Source organism: Eulemur rufifrons, chromosome 29 (assembly GCF_041146395.1).
Source record: "Eulemur rufifrons isolate Redbay chromosome 29, OSU_ERuf_1, whole genome shotgun sequence".
Lineage (NCBI taxonomy): Eukaryota > Metazoa > Chordata > Mammalia > Primates > Lemuridae > Eulemur > Eulemur rufifrons.
The window spans coordinates 28,232,465-28,258,127 of record NC_091011.1 but is presented as its reverse complement, the minus strand read 5'-3'; the positions used below and the strand labels follow the sequence as shown (position 1 = coordinate 28,258,127).

General features: G+C 34.2%; 1 protein-coding gene and 1 non-coding gene across 2 annotated transcripts in view; both read left to right on the top strand.

The window, feature by feature from the left end:
- The window catches only part of PALS2 (protein associated with LIN7 2, MAGUK p55 family member), a 110,376-nt gene extending 86,602 nt beyond the window's left edge, over positions 1-23,774 (top strand). The window contains exons 6-12 of the mRNA XM_069461748.1: positions 1,481-1,612; positions 3,560-3,659; positions 4,005-4,073; positions 6,186-6,347; positions 16,719-16,921; positions 18,254-18,382; positions 23,392-23,774. Of these exons, the coding sequence (XP_069317849.1) occupies positions 1,481-1,612; positions 3,560-3,659; positions 4,005-4,073; positions 6,186-6,347; positions 16,719-16,921; positions 18,254-18,382; positions 23,392-23,568 (972 nt within the window). The 3' untranslated portion in view covers positions 23,569-23,774. The remainder of the gene's footprint in view (positions 1-1,480; positions 1,613-3,559; positions 3,660-4,004; positions 4,074-6,185; positions 6,348-16,718; positions 16,922-18,253; positions 18,383-23,391) is intronic.
- On the top strand, positions 15,313-15,419 carry LOC138377664 (U6 spliceosomal RNA). The gene has a single exon (XR_011231830.1). It is a non-coding gene; the product is annotated as a U6 spliceosomal RNA (small nuclear RNA).
- Positions 23,775-25,663: the final 1,889 nt, after the last annotated feature.

Sequence of the window (25,663 nt, the reverse complement as noted above, 5' to 3'; positions counted from 1 at the left end):
ATATGGAGAAGCATCCAGCACACGTCCATCAGGTATGATGTCATTCCAGAACATTCTCTGGTACTCCGTTTTTCTGCCTCATCAGTCAACTAAATTTACCTTGATTGAACTTAATTATTTTGAGTTTTTTCCATCACCAAAACATTGAGCTGCATGTCATTGTGAAGATAGCCAGTTATCACATTTTAGCAACCTTAATATTGTTTGTGTGCTTGCTTTTTAGATAGTTCTAAAATTGTTTATCAGGAAAAAAATTATTGGCTTAGTGATTTTTTAAGCATTAATATTTAGCTTTTCCAAAGTTATTGAAATGTTCTGAATGCTTTCTAATCTAATCATAAATAACTAAGATTTTATCATATGTTCCCAAATTTAGTTTTTTTAAAGTCATTCTAGTATGCATCAGTTGCATTACTTTTTACCACACTAATAACAGTGTATCTACTTTGTGTTATTTGAATATCTTGTTTGGTTATAGTAGTATGATAAATAGAGAAATGACATTGTTATTTTGACTAATTATGTGCTTTCTTATTAAAGTTTGCATGCTGATTCATGCTAAGGCAATTTTTTAGAAGATAAAATTTGAATTTCTATAAATATGTATTAAAACAAGTCTGTTTTAAGGAAGCAATTGGTCTGAACTTGCCAGCAAATACTAAAAATGCTTAACAATTAAGTTCAAATTAAAGCAAATAAGCAAAATATTCCAAATATTGGAGATGATAACTAACATTGGTAACTGACATACTTTTATTAATAAAGCAAATTTAAAAGAAATGTGTATGTGTAAGTGAATTTAAATTAGGAAATAATTTCAAGGCTTTTTCAGTATTTGTCTTATTAATGCTGATCATTTAAATTTAAGGTGAGCATATAAATCAGAGCAAGATAATTCTGAAAAAGTATTGTCCACATTAATTCTGGCCAGTGTAAATCTGTATAATTAAAAACATTTTTACCAGAGATGGAAGTTGGCTTTAATTTTTTCTAAGGCTACCAAGTATATTTCATTCAGGTCTGACTTCAACATGAACTTTTATTGTTTAATTTTGGTCTTAGGGCACTTTCACAAAGTCATTCCTAATATATCTGAAATATATGCCTTAAATCAGCTGCATATGATCAGGATGTTAATTGGAGTTACAGCATTTACTTACATTAAGAATTGTGTTGGCTGGAAAATCGAGTGAAAAGATTGGAGGAAAGTGGAAGAATGGTGGAAGAGAATGATTATCAAACTCTTTAGTGGGTTTAAGATCAGATGTTAAAATAGAAATGAAATTTTAATATAATGTTTATTATTTTTCTGATTATTAGTATTTGAATAACTTGATTTTTATTTGAGAGACAAGTTCCTTATCTGAAGTACTAAATACATTGTCAGTTACAGTTATATCACAGTGGTTTGAAAAGGATTATAAAAATCCAGTGACAAATGATACATCTATAGTATATTTAATTGTGCTGTGTGTTTTAGGTATTTGTGAAGTGTCACTTCGATTATAATCCATATAATGATAACCTGATACCCTGTAAAGAAGCAGGATTGAAGTTTTCCAAAGGAGAAATTCTTCAGATTGTAAACAGAGAAGATCCAAATTGGTGGCAGGTTAGTAAGCCTCTCAGAATTTTCTCAACTTCTTTTCTACTTTTAATCTTAGATCTGGCCAATATCTGAGTACTCAGGAAGAATGTTAGCATTTGTGTTAGTATTAGCATTTGCTCCAGTGATTTTCCCCGTATCAACAGCTCCTGCTTTATGCCTACTAATTTGTGGACATAAGACAAAATTGAGAGGGAATTCATAAGTAACTTTTAGTGCGGAATTACCAGCCTATGGTACAGTCCCATTGGTTTAAGGATTAGACCAATTGATTCTTTCACATGGGTGATTATATTAAAAAATCCCATTGGCAAGAAGAAGTCACTTGGTGTCATCCCTTTTCAATGTTTGTTTTTTGTTTCTTTTAGCTAGAGGTCTTTTTGTGTGGTTATAGTAGTTGTTCTCTTGTCCCCCTCTCCCTCTTGTGTATGATCATGGCTAGTAAAGCATGATTTCGTAAGGTCTTAAATCTATTTGCTCACTACTTCTCAGTTGTTGAGAAATGAAGGTTTGCTCTATCAGTTTTGTTTGGTTTTGTATTAAAATCTGTGTATATGGAAAGAGATTTGTGTTATTACTGTATTTTTCTCTCCCTCCGTTTTCCAGAAGATCTATGTGGTGGTATTATTTTTCCTTCCTCCTAATACAGCTTTCAGAAATGTCTAGCAGCAGTAATAAGTCTGTTTTTGTAATTATTTATATCAGCTAACAACCACAGTATTCAGAACTGAAAAATGGACAAGTCGGAAAGTCTGAAACCCCTAAACTATCAGAGCAAATGAGAGTCTCATTAAAAAACAAGAAATAAGAGGAAAGGACCCAGGGCTTAGCACCAAACTCTAAAATTAACGGAGATATTGGTAACCTATATTAGCTCTAATAAATTATATTGACTTCTAAGGGAAAATGAATCACAGAATGAGAATAATCTTACTATAATGTGTCCTTAAATTTAAGACATTATTACGTTTACATGCACTATGTGGTAAGACAACTAAGAAATGGGTAAATTAAACAGAATCTATGAGTTCAAGAGGTTTCCACTGAATATTTTTAGAATCCTTTTCTTTAAAATCTTCTTTCTGTGGCTGCTTCCTTTGTTGAATTTTTCTGATTTTCACTCTTTTTTCTCTTTTTCATCTCTTATTTTTTTCTTCTAATCCTATTACCATTATCTCAGCCTCTTCCTGCATTTTGATAGTCCCTTACTTTAATTCCATTTTCAGGATTTTAATTCTAAAAATGATACCAGATTTTCTATGCTAGTTGTAAGGATAAAGTCACTAACTTTGTGAGACAAGCCACTAGCAGCCAGTTTTCCAACCACTGTTTGAAAATATTTCTCTTTGGATTTTATTTTAAAAGTTAGTTTTTTAAACTGTTTTTTGTTTTTGCTTTTTTTTTTTTTTTTTTTACATTTGTTGAAGTTTTACCCATTTTAAATTTACAATCTCTCAGGATATTTAGATTCCTGGTAGAATGAATTAAAATCTACACTTTATATTCCCAATATTATTTCCGTTTCATTGATTTGGCCTTAGGAAGTACCAACATGGTAGGATTAAGGTTGATAGTAAATGTCTTACTAAAAGGTGCTAAATTAAATGGCCTGTAACCACATCTCACTATAGAATAGTATTTATTTGTTTCCCGTTTTTGACTAAATTAGTATTATAAATAAAAAATTTTAGTAATTTAAAGTACCTGTACACCTTTGTAAATTGGTTCCACAATTTCCCTGCCAGATGACGGATATGAAGTGCTGTAGGTTCCAATTGATTACTCAGTGCTGAAGTGTTTATCTTAACTGACAATGCCATGGATTTAAATCTCACGGTTGTTTTTAAGAGCAAATGTGACTTTTGTTTTTACTGACCACTGCTTGTCCTACTTATTACAATATGGTCTCAAATTTTGGTCACTGAGATATACAATTCATTAATTTCATTCTAGGCTAGCCATGTAAAAGAGGGAGGAAGCGCTGGTCTCATTCCAAGCCAATTCCTGGAAGAGAAGAGAAAGGCATTTGTTAGAAGAGACTGGGACAATTCAGGTGATGAGCTCGACACAATAAGTAACAAGCAGTCCTTTGTGGCCACCTGTCTTTGCCTCTTTTATCTGAATAAACAAATGAATTTATTTAAAGTACATATCTGGAGTTAATCCCTCCCATCTACTTTATTTTCTCTCTCAAAAATAATCTTTTTGATCCCTTTCTGCCACCTGCTGGTAGAGTTTCAAAATTCCGTGGCTTAACTCCCCCACCCCCCCCACCCCCTTCTGCTTCCTAGGATGCAACATTGGGAATATAATTCTCCCACCCCTGTAGAATACCACAGGGCAATTCTTTCATATTCTGCATATTGTTTAAATTATATTTGTCTTGTCATATCTTCAGGACCTTTTTGTGGAACTATAAGTAGCAAAAAAAAGAAAAAGATGATGTATCTGACAACCAGAAATGCAGGTAGGTTTTAAATACTTTTTGAGAAGTCCAGGTGAAGTAGTTTCATATTATTAGTGTGATATAAACTCTAAATGTATCATTTAAAATGAACATAATTCAGATCAGTAACCAATTGCAAGGGGCTTGCATGTGAACATGTGGTACAATATAATATAAAGAAATTATTTAAATCCTCACAATATATACTACCAGTGTGCTTTATTTTGTGAATATAGTACACAACACAATAAATTTATTAGAATTTATTTTTGTATTAAGGAGCGATGTTATCATTGAAACTATTTGTTCAGGGAATTTTGAAATAGTAATTTATGTGCCATTTCTAAAAGGGTGAATGCCTTTCTAAGATATTAAAAGAGTTATGATTAAGGCAACTGTATTCTGCCATAACATTGTCCGTGCTGCTGGAAAAATAGCACTGGACCAAACACATCTTAGTCTGATCTATTTAATAGTAGGATTCTTTCTTAAATCTTTTAATATTAAAGAAAGACAATTTTTTTTTTTTTGGCTGAGTGCAGTGGCTCATGCCTATAATCCTAGCACTCTGGGAGACTGAGGCAGGAAGATTGCTTCAGCTCAGGAGTTTGAGACCAGCCTGAGCAACAGCGAGACCCCATCTCTACCAAAAATAGAAAAACTTAGGCAGGCGTGGTGGCACGTGCACCTCCTAGCTACTCTGGAGGCTGAGGCAAGAGGATCGCTTGAGCCCGGAAGTTTGAGGTTGAAAGTGAGCAACTGCACTCTAGCCTGGGTGACAGAGCAAGACTCTTTCTCAAAAAAAAAAAAGAAAAAAAAAATTTTTTAAGTATTTCTAAAAAGAAAGAAGTGATAATTATGTGAGGTGATGGATATGTTAATTAGCTTGATTGTGATCATTCACACTGTCTGCATATATCAAAACATCAAGCTGAACACCTTAAATTACATAATTCCTATTTGTCAATTATACCTCAATAAAGCTGAAAAAGTTTTTTAAAAAATTTTAAAATAAAACCTCGGGCCTGGATTGGGTATCCCTTCCCTATAAAAGTAAATAAATAAAAAGGAGGGAGGGGAGGAAAGGAATGGAAACTACTGTATTTTTCCCACTCTATAGAGAGTTATAGGAGTGAAATATAGCTCTTTGAATCAGAAGGTTCTAGAGGCTTAATCAAACGAATTGGAAGTTTTTAAAATACTTTCTTGACTTCAGAGCTACCTCTATACTGCTAATAAACTAAATAGCACACTATAAAGGAAATAATACAGAAAGGAGAAATAGGCTTTTTCTCTTTTAATATTGGTTTAATCTACCATGAGGAAATTGTGCAAAGAAAGAGTTGCTGTTAAGATAATAACCTAAGAAAGAAATGTTATTACTACAGATTGAGTTACAGCAATTGTAATAAGTAATATAATATTTTAAATCTACTTTGACCTTATTATTCATTACACATATACCCTCAAGGCTTTTTTACAAAATAGAAAATTTGTAGTTTTCCCATTGACTAAGATTATAATTTTGGGATTTATCTGTACTGAAAACAGTTTGGATCCAAAATTTTATTTTATACATAAATTTCAGAATCTTAATATTTAAATGTGCGTATGTTGTCAGATGCATTTTATTAATCAAACTGACAATTGCAGATTTGTCACACAATATTTTTTCGTTTATATCATTAGACAGGCATATTCATTCTATGGAACTTAAACAGCCACAGAAGTTGTACTCCTGTCCTCCATATTTGATACATACTTTTTATTAAGATATAAAATGATCTGTAGTTTTATTATTTATATTAAAGGAATTATCTCTACTGAAAAATTCATAATAAAGAGGTTTCAATGAAACCTCTCTGATAAGGATAAAACAAAGGAATTATTTTAGCTTGGTTAGACAAAATTTTTTAAGGACAAATGAATGGAAGAAGATGTTTAAATCAAGACACAAAATAATTTATTGTACTTTACCAAATTTATAACAACAAATCTGTGCTAAGTGGGTACAACTGAAGTGATATTTAACTATCAAGACAACTAAGCCATTACTAGACAGAATAGCAGAGTTTTTTTCATGTATGTAAAAGATAACTGAATATGTGTTTTCCCATTTCCTTTTGCATTTAGAATTTGATCGTCATGAGATCCAGATATATGAGGAGGTAGCCAAAATGCCTCCATTCCAAAGAAAAACATTAGTACTAATAGGAGCTCAAGGCGTGGGCCGAAGAAGCTTGAAAAACAGGTTCATAGTATTGAATCCCACTAGATTTGGAACTACAGTGCCATGTAAGTTTTCTGTGTTTTCTTTGCTATTTAATTGGCAGGGAAAAGTATTGGCATATGGAGGAGGAGGAGAGTTATTGTTACTAATTATTGTTATTCCCAAATAAGTTTTGATTATGCCAGTGAAAATGAACAAGTAGAAAATACTGAAAAACTCAGCAGTTCTATAGTTGTCTTGAAATAATACTTTAGCGCTGTTGGCTTGCTGTCTGGTGGCAATTGCTTCTCCCAACTATTCAGTCCAGAAATGTTAGAGTTAAACCTTGTGACAAAATTGGAACTAATTTAATATTTTCTTGCACAATTGGTGTCTATCTGAAAAGTTGGATATTTAACCCATTTCAGTGTAAAGGGGAAAGCTCACACACATGCTGTGTGGTGATATCTTTGTGAGTTTATGTGATCTGGCTTGTAGCTCTCAGTCTTGCAAGGTCATAAGCCAGATTTTTTTGTTTTTGTTTTTGAGACTGAGTCTTGCTCTGTTGCCCAGGCTAAGGTGCAGTGGCATCATCATAACTCATCGCAACTTCAAACTCCTGGGCTCAAAGTGATCATCCTCCTGCCTCAGCCTCCTGAGTAACTGAGACTATACGCATGTGCCACCACACCAGGCTAATTTTTCTACTTTTGTAAAGATGGAGGTCTCCCTATTTGTTCAGGCTGGTCACCAACTCCTGGCCTCAAGTGATCCTTCCACCTCAGCCTCCCAAAGTGCTGGGATTATAGGCTTGAGCCACCGTGCCCCTCCGAGCCTGATTTTTGATAGCATATCAAGAATTAATCTTCCACCACAAGCAGTGTTAATTAAGGTCACAAAGACTGATGTATAAAATAAAATAATACTGATGAGAAGTATAACCATTAAGTGATCCAAACACACATTTTATGATCTTTGCATTCTTTCTCTATTTGCATATTTACATGGAAAGTTAAATGTCAGAAGTATGCTTGATGAGAATGGAATTAGATCAAGGAATTGGATATCACTGACATATTGTAATGAGTAATATGTATTTGTCTTTGTTTTAGAGATGCATGAGCCTTTAATTGTGGGAATTCACATGCTGTCTCCCCGAACAAAGCACGAGACAAGCTAATGTTGCCTTTATAACTCTCCTTTCTGTGCTTCTATTTCTAACCAAGCCCCCTTATGACACAGTATTCCTGGAAGTATATTAATGCCTTTAAATTGTTTTGAGTCAAATCTTAGTCTCAGGCCACCCCATCTCTTAAATGAATTTTAGAATTCCTCTAGTTTTATACACTATGTTTTGAGATTTAATTCTCAGCGAGTACTCTTATTGCTGAAATTCTTAGGGGTTCCCCAACCTAGCGTAACTTAGGTAACTAGCGTAACCTAGTCATTGCTACTTGTAATCCCTACAGGGTAAGGTTTGGATTCCATTGTTAGGCACTGTAAATCACTAAATTCAGACAAATCCTAGTCAAGTGGTTAACAGAATAAAACCTTCACTGTAATCGAAGTATTTTAAAGCTGCAATTGTGAAATAAAGAAAAGTTTATTTTTCATTTTTATCAAATTAATATGTGCACAGTATTTTAAGCAAGTAGTTCTTAAAGACATTATAATGGAAAAAATAACCCCTTCTCTTCTACTCCACCTCTGGCTCACTTACGAGAAACAGTTGCTTTTCATTCTTTCAGCTATTTCTTTTGGTAGTGTTCCATATTTCTTAATAATGTCTTTATTCTGCTATATTTCCTGCTTGATCCAATTTAGTCCTTATCTGTTGACTTTCTTACTGTCTTCCCAACATAAAGACAGTTCTATTTTCAGTTAACTCAATTTTACTTTCTCGAACACCCTCCATCCTCCCCTCAACCAGCAATAGCTGGAGTTCTTTTTTTCCTTCCACTCTTTACCTGATCTTATGTGTTATGTATATGTAGTTTTTTTGTTGTTGTTTTTTAACCCAAAGACTCACTCATCTAGTAAGTTGTGTTTTTTTCTTGGAGCCCTCTGTCCCAGAACCCTCAGTCTTCCTGTTTCAGTGAAGTCTCCATGTTCTCTATTCTGGCTGCCTAACTGTTAACACTGGGGTAGTTCCCTTTGTTGTTATCCTGGGTTGAAGCTATTGTTCCCAGATCCCATTCTTTTTCTTTGTTGGTTTATTGCCTAGTTTTGCTGGGGCACATCCTCTTGTAACTTCACAAGAAATGGTGTATGGAGTGTAATTTCCACATCTTTATATTTAAGATGTATATTTTCTGCTCTATATTTGATCGATTGTTTAACAGATTAGAAATTCTGGATTGTAAAATTCTTACCACAACCACCCTGTTGCCCTCCAAAATGACCCAAATCTCAGATGAAAACAGTTACTGTGGGGGAACCAGAGCCTATCTTTGTGGCCAAAAGTAAAAACCAAAGGAAAAATAGCAATCCAGTGGTTAGTTGGTGAAAGCAAGAAATTCAGTGCCCTTCACTGTGCTGTTTATTCTTGTTTTTCTTGTCCTCCTCCTTCAGCCCATCCATTGTTAGCTCTTAATAGGTTTGAATAAGCCATCTGACATTTATTCACTTATTTGGAGCTCACCATAGTGCCAATCTTTTTCCCGTTGGTAGTTCTTAAGACAAATGTCTGAGAGCTTAAAGCTCGCCACAGAATCTTTCCTTGGAAGGGGTTTAGTTTAACAATCATACTTCTTCGAGGTGATAAACATGCTACCCAATAACTAGCACTCTGGAAGTGCTCCATCAGTAACTTGTTCACTCTCCAACTGCACCATCTCCATCTCAAAGCGTTTTCTAATTTAATTTCACTTGTGATTTCTTATTTGACCCATTGGTTATTTGGGAGTATATTGTTTAATTTCCACAAATTCTTAAATTTCTAAAATTTCTTCTGTTATTAATTAATCATTTCATTCTATTGTAGTCAAAACATTGTATGATTTCACTCATTTTAATTCACTGAGAGTTGTTTTATGGTTTCAGAAAGAATGTATACTTTGTTGTTGTTGAGCAAAGTGTGCTGTAGATGTCTGTGAGGTCTAGTTGGTTTGCAGTGTTGTACAAATCTTCTGTTTTCTTATTGTCATGTCTGTTTGTTCTATCCATCATTGAAAATGGGGTAGTGAAGTCTTCAGCTATCATTTTTGCCTTGTCTATTTCTCCGTTCACTTCTGTCAGGTTTTACTTCGTGTATTTTGGGCCTTTATTGTTAGGGATGTGTGTGTGTGTATGTGTGTGTGTATATATATATAGATATAAATAATTGTTTTATCTTCTTGATGGGTTAACCCTTTCGTCATTATAAAATATTCTTTGTCTCTAGTGTCATGTTTTTGTCTTACAGTCTATTTTGTCTGATATAAGTATAGTCAGACTTTGGTCTCTTTGGGTTACTGTTTGCATGTTGTGTCTTTTCCATCCTTCTACTTTCAACCTATTCGTGTTGTTGAATCGAAAGTGTCTTTTGTAAGCAGCATATAGTTGGATCTTTTTTTTTTTTTTCCAGTTCATTCTGCCAATCTCTGCCTTTTAATTAGAGTCTTCTGTTCATTTAATGTAATTACTAATAAGGTAAATAAATGTCCCTCGGTATGGATTTGCCTGATTGTTTCCTCATGATTAGGTTCAGGTAATACATTATTGGAAAGACATAAATCATGTTTTATCCTTTAACTTTGTTGATTTAGATTTAGAAATTTGCTAGATTTCTCCACTATATATAAAAGGTAATTTCCATTTGTAATTAAGTAATCTATTTAAAGACACTTTGTGTAAATATTCTCACCAACCTCCTCAACAAACTTTCACACAATTTTAACATTTAACAATAATTTATTAATATAATATCTTTTCCTAAATTTGAAGAAACAGCTATTAGTCCTCCAAAATCTCTTCTCACCTTGTTAGAACACACAGATAAACTTCATTTCTCAGTGTCCCTTGACTAAGTTATTTCTGCCAGTTAGTAACTAACTGGCTTGTTGAATGGTTGAGCTCTTTGGTGTACATAATAGAAAGAGCTCTATTTTTATCTAGCTGCTGACTTTACACATGCTCTGTCAGATCTTCTTTCCTCCCTTTTTTTTTATTTTTCATCAGCCCCCTGGAAGATTCTATAACTTTCTAATCACTTTCAGTTATAAGAACGGTCATTTTGTCAAATAAGACTCATTTTCAGGTATAGTCATCCCTCCTATCTGTGGGAGATTTGTTCCAGGATCTCTCATGGGTACCAAAATCCGTGGATGCTCAAGTCTCTGATATAAAATGGTGTAGTATAGCAGCAGTTGCCAACTTTTCTGGCACCAGGTACCGTTTTCATGGAAGACAATTTTTCCGCAGACTGGGGCAAGGGATGGTTTTGGGATGATTCATGCACATTGCATTTATTGTGCATGTTATTTCTGTTACTATTACATTGTAATATATAATGAAATAATCATATTTCATTATATATTACATATGTAGAATTAGTGGGAGCCCTGAGCTTGTTTTCCTGCAACTAGATGGTCCCATCTGGGGATGATGCTCAGGCAGTGATGCAAGTGATGAGGAGTCCCATCGCTCACATCACTGCCTACTGTCAGATCAGCGGCAGCATTAGATTCTGCATTATGGCGAGTTGTATAATTATTTCATTATATATTACTATGTAATAGTAATAAAAATAAAGTACACAATAAATGTAATGCACTTGAATCATCCCAAAGCCACCCCCTGCCCCCAGTCCATGGAAAAATTGTCTTCCATGAAAACGGTCCCTAGTGCCAGAAAGGTTGGGGACCGCTGCTCCCATATATTTTAAATCATCCCTAGATTACTTGTAATTCCTAGTACAATGTAAATGCTATATAAATTGTTATACTGTATTGTTCAGGGAGTAAGGATGGTAAGAAAAATCTCTGCATGTTCAGTAAAGACATAGTCTTTTTTTCCGAATGTTTTTGACCCATAGCTAGTTGAATCCACAGGTATGGAAACCATAGATAAAAGAGGGCTGACTGTATTTTTTTTTTTTTTAAACTACTCCCCTTAAAACTTCAGTCTTGCATTCAATTCACAGTTTTTCCCTTCCTCACAGCTGATTCCTGATCCCATAGTTCAGGACCTGCATTGTGAAGAGTAGGGTATAGTTTATTACCTTCCCTTTACATCCTCCTCTGCTATTTCTGGTTTCTCAAGAGAGGGCAGGAAGACTTAGGGATTAAAGGGAAAGAGACAAAGTGGTGTCATGTGAAATCTTGCCTGTTAAAGTCCTTTATGTCATGAATGTCCAAATACTGTCTCTTCAATGAGGTCTATTTGCACGTTCTTTGGAGACTCCATGGAGACTTCTATACTCTGCAGTTCCTTGGCCAAGGGTATGACAATCTCTAACTGTCCCCTTGGGATCTCACCTCCAGCTCCTATTCCATACTTTATATGCTCTTTTTGCTTCATTCTCTACCTCTCATACCATCTTTCTGTGCAGAGTACCTTCAGAACAGTTCAAGCAGGCTATACACACACACACACACACACACACGCACGCACGCACACACACATACATACATTAGCCCACAGAAAACTCATTCTTTCTCTGCCAAACAATGTGATACACACTACCCCACTGTTATGACATGTTATGAGCCTTCAGAATCCTCCAGGGAGAATCATTTTACCATGGGGTAAGGAGAAGAAGAAAACGAAGCATTCCCCCCAAACTTCTGTGACTCCTTTTTGAATATATATAAGATAGGAAGATAGATGATCCCAAGACCAGGTTGGCCACTTTTTGTTAAACTCTGAAAAAGGCTATAAATCCTTGGCACTCTAGCACCCACTTGGGACTTGAGTGAAATTTTATGACTACAGTTAAAGTTCCTGTTCACATTCTGTTTATAAGCATAAAGAAAAACAATTTAAATAACTTCTAATTACAGAATTTGTAATTACAGAATTACAGTTGTATTGTTCATATAAAATTTGTATACTTTTTTCCCCAGCTTAACACACTGGTCTTTCTTTTCTTCAAACTCCTCAAGCTTGTTATTCATGCCTTTTTGTTCTTGTTAGTCCATCTGCCTGGAACACTCTGCCTCCCATATTTTCACATGCTTGAATTTTACTTTTTATTCAAGTCTGATTTTCTCAGAGGCCATCACAGGCCATTCAACTTAAACGAGCTTCACCATTGCTTAGCGGTTGTGTTTTAGCTCTTAAATTCTTATTTATTATTTGATTACTCACTTATCTCCATGTTAAGGCATGTGTCCCATGAGAACAGAGAACTTGTCTGTCTTTTGCACTTCTGTAGACCCAGCACCTAGAACAGAGTTTGGCACATAGTATATATCCAAAAAATATTTGATGAACAAATGAACATCATGAGCTTTTTTCTCACTAGTCATTGAAGTGTCCTTGTAAACATTAATCTTACAACTCAATAAAAAAAATTTTTTTAATTGGGAAAATAGACATTTCTCCAAAAAGATATAAAAATAGCCAATAAGCACATGAAAATATGCTCAACATCATTAATCTTTAGGGGGAGGCAAATCAAAACCACAAGGATATACCATTTCATACCCGGTAGCATGGCTATTATATTTTAGAAAAACAAAAACAAAAGCAAAAGGTAGTAAGTGTTGGTGAAGATGTGGAAATGTGTGAGAACCCTTATGCATTACTGGTGGGAATATAAAATGATGTACCCACTGTGGAAAACAATATAATGTATCCTTAAAAAATTAAGCATAGAATTACCATATGATCCAGCAATTCCTAGGTATGTACTCCAAAGAATTGAAATCTGAGATTCAAACAGATATTTATACACTAGCATTCATAGCAGAATTATTTATAATAGTCAAAAGGTAGAAACAACCCAATGTCCATAGATGGATGAATAGATAAACAAAATGTGATGTGTACTGGAATATTACTCAACCTTAAAAAGAATGAAAGTCTGATACATGGTACAACATGAATGAACCTGGAAGACATGCTGAGTGAAATTAGATACAAAAGGAGAAATATTGTGTGATTCCACTTATATGAGGTACTTAGAATATGTCAAATTTGTAGAGACAAAAGTAGAGTAGTGGTTACTAGGAGATGGGGGAGAGCTTAATGGGGAGTTGTTTAATGAGTATGGAGTTTCAGTTGGGATGATGAAAAGGTTCTGGAGATGGAGTGCTGATGGCTATACAAAAATATGAATGTACTTAATGCCACTGAATTATCCCTTAAAAATGGTTAAAATTATAAGTTTTATGTTATGTATATTTTAGCACAGTAAAAACACTAAAAAATCTTAATCTAATAGTTTCTTAATATTTCAGCATATAAGTATGCTACACTTAATTTAACCATTACTGCTGTTGTGGGAGGGGTATTTTGTTACAAATAAAGTGATGGTAAAGTGTAAATAACGTGAATCTCAGATGTAAAATTATTAGATCAAAATACAGATATAAAAGTTTCAACTTCCTGATTTCCTAGTGCCAAATTACTTTCCAGAAAGATGTACTATTTTACCTTTGAACTGACCTTTATTTTTAGTAAAGATTCAAGTCTGAATTTTTATATGGAAAGATTTATGTATATCCATACATCAAGTCAACTCTCACTTCTTTATATAATGTGGGTGTGTTTTAATTTTCTTTAAGTCATTCACATTTATATAGCATCTAGCTTTTCTTAAAGTCTCAGAATCAGCACAGAAAAGAAACACTGATTAAATGTGACAAGTTTGCCTAATTTCTCATACACAATATTGTGCTACACGTTGTCAGGTGGTATGGATGGAAAAGTGGTATAGGAAAGGAAGTGAATGTTGGCATTGTATTAAGTTGATTTAGTTTTCTTTGTATATTATAAAATGATTCTAAAATAAAATAGAAAAACTTTGTTATTCCAGGAGGATAAGCTACCTTATGAATCCTGTTTTCTCTTTAACATTAACTCTTTAAAAAAAATTTTTTTTCTTATTTTTAGCCATCAGAAGAGAATAACATTGACTCTTGAGCTTAGATAACAAATGAAGTGTTACTTTGTTGACTGTTTCCTCATTACTTGAAGAACTGCTAATATTTAGAATTCTTCCTATCAGTCACAAAAATTCAATTCTAAGAAAATCACATTATTTAGTTGCTCACTATATAAATCTAAGGAATCAGTTGTAGTCAAGCCATTCTGTTCTGACTTCTCTATTCTAGGAATGGAAAGAAGTTTAAATACATTTTAAATATGGATTTTTATTTTTTAATTTTTTTGGAGTGTTCAATAGAGAATTAGATTGTAGTTAAAATTTACTTGTAAAGAACATTTCACCAAGAATTAAGATTCCCTCAACATATTGGGAGGTAGAGATAGGGGTAATATGTGTGCATATGCATATTTATTTTAAGCAGCACATTTCTGTATATGGTTTCAGTGTAAGGCTTCACTAGAAAACAGTACTCTTTAAAATTATGTCCATAGATATTGAGCCAACTTTTATTATGCATTCATGTGGGGAGTTTAAAGTTGTCTTAGAAGTTTCATCATACACCTTTGGGGAATAATTCAGAAACCTTAGAGATCACACAGTTTTGCATAGGAAAAGCCATTATAGCATCTTGAAGACTCTTGAGCTTACTTTATAAGTGCTCTTCACAGGGTTTGGGATGACCCCGTTCAAAGTTGAGCCAGAAAACAACAGGAGAGAAGAGAGTCCTGTTGTTCATAATGACTTTATTTATGAATTAGATAGACCCTTATTTTTGAGCTTGAGTTGATTTGTTCTTATAAAAGTTTTCTTGATATCTAATGCTTATTCTAAGAACAGTCAAAACACTGTCAACTTTATATTTAGATTACTTTCTCATTTTAATTTTATGTACTTAATGATTTGGTCACGTATTCTATATTTGTAAGTATTTAGTGGAATAGGTACTTTTTCATATCTGATCCAGCCAAGTTCAGATGAAGGCTAAGCTTGGAATAACCCACACAAAAATTACTTTTCTTGTGCTTGTTTCAGTAGCACATGTGCTAAAATTGTAATGACACAGAGAAGATTAGCATGGCCCCCACCCAAGGATGATACACAAATTCATGAAGCCTTCCATATTTTTTAAAAAAGTATTTCTCTTTTTCAAAGTTGTTAACAAAGTTGTCAGAAAGTATACTTTTGCAACAGTTTGAAAGATGATAATAATCCGTCTTAGCACAGAACAGCTTGCAAAAGAGTTGTATGGCTCTGAAAGTATTCAAAACTCTAAAATATCAGACAAAAAGGTCCCCTACTTCTAAATTTTGACTTGGGCTATTCACTCTCATTTTCCCAGAAAGAATATGTCAGGTCAGAGTAGAGGAGGTTAATAGATCATAATGAGGTGTCTAGCCCCACCACTAAGGTGTAAAATAGGACAGTTAACGTTTGGAAATATCAATAAACAGGAAGCTAAAAGAAAAGTTTGGGGTTGAGACAAGATAGATAATTTGTGGATAAAACTATACTTCAGAAAATTGATATTACCAAATAAGAATAGGCGAACTTTGCTCACCTTTTGAGCCCTCAATTAGGAAATGTTCAAGTGGAAAGAAAGGATATAATAGATGCCTTAAGGAAAGAGTGCTGGTCAGTTGGAAAAGATATTCCCTGGTAACATGCCTAACACTTAAGACTCACCATAATTAAGAACTTAATTGAAGGCTCTGCTTCTAGGCAAATATATTTTGAATTACAAAATGACTTTTAAAAGCACATTTTTGGATACAAATTTTATGTTGGGTCTATCCCATAAACATTCCTCTAAATCAGGGGTCAGCAAAACCTTTCAAAGGCTACATAAATACTTTAGCCTTTGGAGGCCATACAGTCTCTGTCACAACTACTAATCCATCTTAATGGGAAAATAAACATGGATGATACATAAGTGAATGAATATGACTGTGGTCCAGTAAAACTTTATTTACAAAAATAGGAAGCAGGCCGGGCACGGTGGCTCACGCCTGTAATCCTAGCACTCTGGGAGGCCGAGGCGGGTGGATTGCTTGAGGTCAGGAGTTCGAGACCAGCCTGAGCAAGAACGAGACCCCATCTCTACTAAAAAAAATGTGAAGAAATTAGTTGGACAACTAAAAATATACAGGAAAAAAAAAAAAAGCTGGGCATGCCTGTAGTCCCAGCTACTTGGGAGGCTGAGGCAGAAGGATTGCTTGAGCCCAGGAGTTTGAGGTTGCTGTGAGCTAGGCTGATGCCACAGCACTCTAGCCTGGGCAACAGAGTAAGACTCTGTCAGATTTGGCCATAGAGTATGATTTACTGACCCCTGCATTAAGTGTAAAAATGTTAAGCTACCTGTGTATTTTAGTCTAATTTTTATACCCTACAATCTCTTTGTACAAATTCTCAACATTATTTTATTTAGTTACTTCACGGAAACCGAGGGAAGATGAAAAAGATGGCCAGGCATATAAATTTGTGTCACGATCTGAGATGGAAGCAGATATCAAAGCTGGAAAGTATTTGGAACATGGGGAATATGAAGGAAATCTCTATGGAACCAAGATTGATTCTATTCTTGAAGTTGTCCAAACTGGACGAACTTGCATTTTGGACGTCAACCCACAAGTAAGCTGCATAGATACGAAAGCCATTTTTTTACATTTTATTTCCCGTGGAGTTTTTTTTTTTTTTTGGGGGGGGGGGGTATGTTTGTTTTATCAGGGTAGGAAGGTGGCTCTTTCTCTCTATTCTTCTATTCTTCTCTATTCTTCTCTAGTCAATCTTCTTATGTGTCCATAGCTAGTTAAATAATTATCTCTGATCAGTTAACCAATAGAGGCTAGAAACTGTGATTAGATCTGCAGTAGAAGTTTAGTATGTATTACCTGCTCAAGTAATACATAAATGCATATGTTTAGAAATGTCAAATTTATTAATAAAACTCAAACAAGGCTGTAACATAAAGAATAAAAAATTGCCCAGGAGCAGTGGTTCATGCCCGTAATCCTAACATTTTGAGAGGGTGAGGTGGGAGGATCTTGTAGAGCCCAGCCATTCATGACCAGGCTGGGCAACATAGCAAGACTCTGTCTCTACAAAAAATAGAAATAGTGGTGTGGGCCTGTAGTCCCAGCTACTCAGGAAGCTGAAGTAAGAGGATCACTTGAGCCCAAGAGTTTGAGGTTGCAGTGAGCTATGATGATGCCACTGCATCCCAGCCTGGGCAACAGAGCAAGACCCTGTCCCAAAAAATAAAAAAATAAAAAATTAAAGTCATTCCTCCTCTCACCTTAAACAAACACACACACACACACACACACACACACACACACAATTCATTTTATTCTCATTCCACATCTCTCTTAACCCATCTCTTCCCACCCCTCTATACTCAGCCCAACCTTACTTCCCTACTCAGAGATAAATTGTTGATTGATAAGTGTTTTTCTAGTCATTTTATATGCCTTAAATACAAATATATAATTAGTGGGTTTTTTGAACAGTATTTCTTGAAGATCTTTTCATGTCAGTTACTGTAGAGATTTTTTTTTGTTCTGTGTAGTTCCTGCATAGTACTTCAAAATATGGAAGTACATTTATTCACCACTCTCCAATTATTTAACACTGAGGTTATTTCTACATTTTTCGATATTAACAGAATTCTACAATTAACATAGAAAGAGTTTACATCACTCTTAATGATTTTTAGGTCATTAAGTTTTATACTTTCATTTGTTCAAGAGGAACAGAGGAGTGAGACTGAGTTCAGAATAAAATAAATGGATCACTGCTTTAGGAAAGTATTACATGGAATCAGAAGGACAGAAAGGAGACAGATACTAAATTATGTCCTTAATCTTTAGGAAGGGGGAAGATATACTTTGATTTATACTGAAGCATAGCATAATTCAAGTTCTTATACTACATGAATTGGTTTATAATTATCCTTCTATGCAGGCACTGAAAGTGTTGAGGACATCTGAGTTTATGCCCTATGTGGTATTTATCGCTGCTCCAGAGCTAGAGACGTTACGTGCCATGCACAAGGCTGTGGTAGATGCAGGAATCACTACCAAGCTTTTGACGGTGAGCTAACAATATTCTTTTCCTTTTAAAATCTTTCCTTTTCTTTTGAACATGTTTAACTCTATCTAATTATGCTTATGAAATAAAGATATATAAGGTGTCATAGAATAAAAATTCATTTACTAGATGTAGTTAGGATTTGGAACAGTATTACTTTTACTTGAAAATCATTGTTCACTTTGCTTAAAAAAAAAAAGTAGTTTCCTTTTGTAAAATGAAATAGACCAGTATTAAAATACACATATTAATCCAACTCCCTCTTTTCACTAATGAAGTAACTGGGCTCCGAGACCATTAACAAGCATGTTCATCATCTGGTTTATTATTGGTAGAGTTAGGTATTCTGGTGTTTAATTTCTGTTCCATGTTTTCTCTTTTTCTCCCTCTCTCCTTTTTCATATTATGAAAATTTTAAAATATATACAAAAGAGGGAAAAATGAGCACCCATGTACCATTACCTAGCTTCAATAATACATGGCAATTCTTGTTTTGGTCAGACCCCTCCCCACTTCCTCCTTCACCTTGAATTATTTTGAAGCAAACTTTTGATGTTATATCACCCATACTTTAATATTTATCTATAAAAGATAGAATTTTAAAACATGATCATAATATTAATACACCAAAATTAGTAATAGCTTAATATCATCTATATTTGAATTTCTCCAAGATTTATAATTTTTTTACAGTTGATTTGTTTGAATCAGGACTCACTCAAATTCAGGATTACAGGATTAACTGCATTTATATGTCTAATTCCTTTCTCTTAAGCTGAATATCCCAATTCTTGAAACACTTGGAATGTTAAAATTAGAATATCAGATAATTGTTCATTTGCTTTATTCCACTGTACAAACACCACAGTGTGTATGTCAACAATATGAGTATATCAACACAATAAGTATATCAGCACAGCCACCAATGGTATGATTACTGTGAACACCCAGCCCCCGCCCAGTTGTTTCTATCCTTAGAGTATATCCCACTAAGTATATGTAGTCAAATCCCTCTGCTTTAAAGTCACTCGCAATATTTCCTCTCTGTGTACTTAGGTCAGTTATTATTCTTTTTGATGTTTAAATTGTCCTGTCTTCAGCTAGTAAGTAGGAGCCTATTCAACTTGACTTCTGAGTCTTTTTAACACAATTCCAGTAGTCTTTGATGATTCTTTGCTTTCTGATATGACAAGCTATTCCAGGTTATTCTACATTTCCTGGTCCAGACCCCAAACCAGCTATCCAAAAGTCCTGGTTTCTTTTAGAGGGAAATGGTACTTAAAGAGAATATAGTCTCTAAGGGTGTATCTTCAACTCAGTTGGACATTGTTTCTAGACCTTTTCAGTAACTACAGGTAGGAAATGTATTTTTCTTTTTAGAAAACATACATCATTAGGTCAATTTGATAATTCCAGTTCAAACTTTACATTATTTTTACTTCTTTGACTTTGTATTTGCCTTTTTTCCTCTTATCCTGAAAATCTTGGTTCCTGTTATTAAGATAAAAGTTTCGGGCTTTTATTTAATTGTTCTTAGGATATATCCCACTAGATACTAGTTATTTTATTTTAAAGTCACTGAAATAATTCCTTTCTGTGTGGTTAAACCACCAACTTGTTTCATTTTGCTTTTGATTTTAGGTATTGCTCTTTTTTCCATTTGAATTTAATTTTGTTATATAATTCTCTACATTTTCATAGCTCTAACATAGATCTTAAAAACAAATCTAGGTTTTCTCTGTCCTCTCTATTCTCTCCCACTCATAGGTGGCTGTTATTGGTAGCCATTTCTACTATTTTATTTTTTAATATAAGCAAGTTTGTATGTGTGTCCTCCTTCCTCCATTTCTTACATAAATGGTAGCTTATTGTATACAATAGTCTGCCTGCATTTTTCTATTACCAGTATATCCTGGAGTCCACTATATAGCCATAGAGAGAGAATCTTTATCCCTTTTCCATCTGTATGACATATTCCATTATTGTTACAGGATTTGGGTTTTTATATATATATATATGTGTATATATGTATATATATATATATTATTTATTTCAGCTTATTATGGGGGTACAAAAGTTCAGGTTATATATATTGCCCATGTCCCGCCCATCCCCCCGAGTCAGAGCTTCAAGCGTGTCCATTCCCCAGACAGTGCACATCGCACTCATCATGTAGGTAGGTATACACCCATCCCCTCCCCCCACCCCCCACCTCAGTCTGATACCCAATTGGTGTTATTCCCAAATGTGCACTTAGGTGATGATCAGGGAAACCAATTTGCTGGTGAGTACATGTGGTGCTTGTTTTTCCATTCTTGGGATACTTCACTTAATAGAATGAGTTCCAACTGTCTCCAGGAAAACAAAAGGGATTCTATATGACCGTTATTTCTTATGGCTGAGTAATACTCCATGGTATACATATACTACATTTTACTAATCCATTCATGAATTGATGGGCATTTGGGTTGTTTCCACATCTTTGCAATTGTGAATTGTGCTGCTGTAAACATTCGGGTACAGGTGTCTTTTTTTTATAGAATGACTTTTGTTCTTTTGGGTAGATGCCCAATAATGGGATTGCTGGATCGAATGGTAGGTCTGCTTGAATCTGTTTAAGGTATCTCCATAATGCTTTCCACAGGGGTTGCACTAGTTTGCAGTCCCACCAGCAGTGTATGAGTGTTCCTGTCTCTCCGCATCCATGCTAACATGTATTGTTTTGGGACTTTTTGATAAAGGCCATTGTCACTGGAGTTAAGTGATATCTCACTGTGGTTTTGAATTGCATTTCCCTGATGATTAGAGATGTTGAGCATTTTTTCATGTTTGTTAGCCATTTTTATATCTTTTGAAAAATTTCTATTGATTTCGTTTGCCCACTTTTTGATAGGGTTGTTCGATCTTTTCTTACTGATTTTCCTGAGTTCTAAATAGATTCTTGTTATCAGTCCTTTATCTGATGTGTAGTATGCGAAAATTTTTTCCCATTCTGTAGGTTATCTGTTTGCTCTTGTGACTGTTTCTTTGGCTGTGCAGAAGCTTTTTAATTTAATCAGGTCCCATTTATTTATTTTTGTTGTTACTGTGATTGCCTTAGGGGTCTTCCTCATAAATTCTTTGCCTAGGCCAATGTCTGTAAGAGTCTTTCCTACATTTTCTGGGTTTTTTTTTTTTTTTAAGAAATCAGATTGCTAATGACTATAATAGGTAAGAATTGCTTCAAGTTGAATTGTGGCCTGTTTACACATCTATGATCAAAGATATTTTGGTTGTTTCAAACTTATTTAGCAATCTAAGTGAAAGTATTAACTGAAGTATTAATATAAGTATTAGGGTTCCTCAGGCCTAGTGGTGGATCCCCTTCTCTCTCTACACTATCCCGTGTTTTCATCAAAATCATTTACATGCATACCATTGTTAATTTAATGATTTATATACAGTGGGCCTAGACCTCAGAGCTCCAATTCCTATAACCAGTCACCTGCTTGACGTCTCCACTTAGATGCCTCACAGACATCTGAAACTTACCATATACAAAGTAGAACACTTTGTTTTCCTCCAAAAATTATGCTCTCCCTAACCCTCAACTCTGTATCTTCTACAGCCTCCCACTTACTCAATCCAGAAACCCAGAGGCTACCCTTGATTTGTTCATTTTCCTTTCTTCTCATATCCTGATGATGTGAAAAACTAATCCTGATGATTTTGTCACCAAAATAAATTTCTAGTCTGGTGTTATTTTCATCTCCTCTGCCCCCATCATAATCCAAGCTGCCCTTTTCTCTGACCTGGATGATGCCATTGGTCATCCTGCTTCCACTCGTGCTGTGTCACATTCCCACTCAGGACACACAGATGTCTTTCCATCGCATATGTGTCCTCCGTGACCTACCCACCTCCAAGCCCTCCATACATTCTGGTCTTTTTTCAGTCTCTTAGATGCACCAGGGTCATTTCTCTTATTCCCTGCATTGCTATTTTCTCTGCTTGGAATGTTCTTTCACCCACTATACACATGCCCACCTTCGTATTTTCCTTTAGTACTCAGCTTAAATGTCATTTACTCAGTGTCTTTCTAATTACCTTATTTAAAGAAGATCTCTTGCAATTCTTTGTACCTGGTTTGTTTCTTTCATAGTACTTATTACAACTTGCAATATTTTATGTTTATTTATAACATAAATAAATTAAAACATAAAATAAATAAGAGATAAACTGTCTTTTCCACTAAAGGGTAGGAGCGCTCTCTGTCCTACTCATTGATATATGCACTGATTCTGAAACATAATAGACATTTTAGTGTAGGAACTCAGTATTTGTAGAATATGTAGAAATACAGTGAAATTTCAAAACACTTGTGATTTTATGCAAAGCTTTACTTGCTCACACAGAGCCCATTACTTACTTAGGTACTCCCCACGTCATTTCAAAATGATTAGAACTGCTTTATGAAATATAAACAATATTAGGACAAAAACAAAAGTATGTGAGTGTGTTTTGGTGGGGGCTGGGCAGTAGGTAAAGTTACTCTTCAAAATACACTTCTCTAAGATTCTCTGACTTTCTTAGAAATAGGCAGCACATTTGGTTTTGAGCCTAACAGTCACTGCAAATTGGGTTCCACGATTTACATAAGCCGTAAGATAAAAATCTTTCAAAAAGGATGATATCATTAAGCTCAAAACCAGTAACCTGCAATAATTCTTTCATTACCTTAGATTCACCCTAAGATTATTGTCAGCATTTTCTTAATTAGGAATCTTATCCTAATATCAGTGAAGCAGAAGATACAGAATACTCATAAATGTAAACATGAGTATAGCTGGAAAGACTAGGATATGAACAGTGATGTCTTCTTTAACACTCTATAGATTGAATTTTGAAGATTAATATCAGAATTACAATAAACATATCTAACCTACTTATTACTTACGTTCACTTTTAGTTGGAGTTTAAACAAGTAAATATGCATTATAACACAAGCATTTCCTTTTAAAACTGTTCAACAGGACTCTGACTTGAAGAAAACAGTGGATGAAAGTGCACGGATTCAGAGAGCATACAACCATTATTTTGATTTGATCATCATAAATGACAATCTAGACAAAGCCTTTGAAAAACTACAAACTGCCATAGAGAAACTGAGAATGGAACCACAGTGGGTCCCCATCACCTGGGTTTACTGATGACTCAGTAAGGTTAACAATTAAAATTAAACTTTTAAAAAGTGACTGCAACAAATAAACCTTCTGCTGAGAAAATACATGCACAGATAGAAGAAATCTGCCAAGTCCAGGCATTTTTGTTATGTAGATTGAAATAACAGTACACTATTCTGAATTTTTATATAAAATGTGGTTGGGAAGGTGTACTAATATATAATTTATCTTAATTTTTCTAACTTTTTATGGATAATCTTTCTATTCATATCACATAAAGAAATGCGTTGAAGCATTTTGTATATGTTTTGATTTAGTACCCCTGCCTTTTTCATCAAAGGAATTTTCAAATCATTCACTCTAACATTGGTCTCACATTTTCACTGTGATAATGAATACTACTTGAAATAGTTTTGTAATGCTGTTATTTAGTTCAGTATTTAACTAGTGAAGGGTCAGTTACTCTTAATAGAAGAAAACAGTAATTATTGATCTTCTTAAGAATTTCTTACAGAAGTAGAATTTTAATGTCAGTGCTACAGCTAACCTACTACCATTTAAATCTGACATCAGAAGTCTGTTCAATTCACATGGTTTCATTATTTCAAAGATGTATGGCTATCCATTCTAATTTATACAGATATATTAGTTTTGTCTCTTCATTTCTATCTTTAGTGAAAAATTGAAGAGCAATACCTTGCACTCTCTTATGAGGTTATTCTTTTTATTTGTTGCAGTGACATGCTGATGCTAATTAATTTAACATGTACACAGTACGTTCTGGGGCTGGAAGCAAGGTCATGCAGACTGAGAGAGTGCCTTATCCTGTAAAACCTTAAAGCAAAATGACACTTGGAGAAAGTTTATTTATTTTCACATGTAAAAATTTAACTGACAAAATGAACCTACTGCTTTAAATGGTTTTTTAAATTAGGATATGGTCAGCAAATGTATCATGCCTCTGCAAATTTCTGTGATGTTTAAAGATGCCTCTAAGTTTGCATTTGGGGGTTTTTGTGAACGATCAATGTGCTTTTTGAAATGTGATGTGGTCCTTAGGATACCTGTTCTATTTGTTATGTTGAGAACCAAATCCATTCAACAATTTGCAAAATTGGGAAATAATTGTCAGCTGTTTTATATATATATATATACACAAAAATATATATACATTATATAATATGTATATTATATAGTATATTAAATAATGTTTTGTATATTTTTTACATTTCTCTTAAGAAATGCACTTTTTTGTTTCATGATTAGGGAAAAAAGTTTTTCTTTAGATGCATCAACATACAAATTTCTGCATTCACCTTAGTTAATATCTTCCTTTAGGATTCTTGGATGGTAGAAATTCTTCTTAAAATATATTGGGAGATGCAGCTCATCATTAACATAAATTTACCATACTTTATATGGCTGCTATCTTTTCACATAAACAGTATTCATATACATCAAAGGGTTAGGTGCTTAAATATTGGTAGTCATCTTTGTCTGGTGATAAGGACCAGACACCTGGCTGCTGAATTTGTTTTTTTCTTCATCAAAGCTGTCACATTCCAATGCCAGCTGGGAGGACTTTGAGGAAAGAGAAAATATATGACAATAAGTAGTATTCACGCATTGTTTTAAATCTTTTTCACAATGAAACAAAACACCCAAGTTGCTATATTATTAAAATTGGAAATCTATAGGTGTTTTTCTTTTAATTCTAGAATTTTATAGCCAGAACATAAATTCATGTTCCTTGTTCTAGGATAGGAAATTGGTGACAAAGCTGATCATACTCTTTTAATAACTTTGGAAACTTTTAAACCATGTATATTTACACCAAATTCTTGGTTTCTCAAAGGAACGTGAATCAAAGCACAGTATTAAGGTGATGTCCTATGACTTAATGTTTCAACACTGTAAATTTTAACAGAAATTTCAGTTCTGCATTCTCAGGAAACGTGTAGTATTCTCCAACATACCTTCGTGCTGCTGCATGGAGCCTCTCTAAACAGCTTTGGTATAATTATAGCAGCACAAGAAGTTTATCTGAAAAATATTTCAACCATTTTGATATAATAGAGATAACCTTAGCCTTATCGTGTGACATAAAATACATATTATTAGA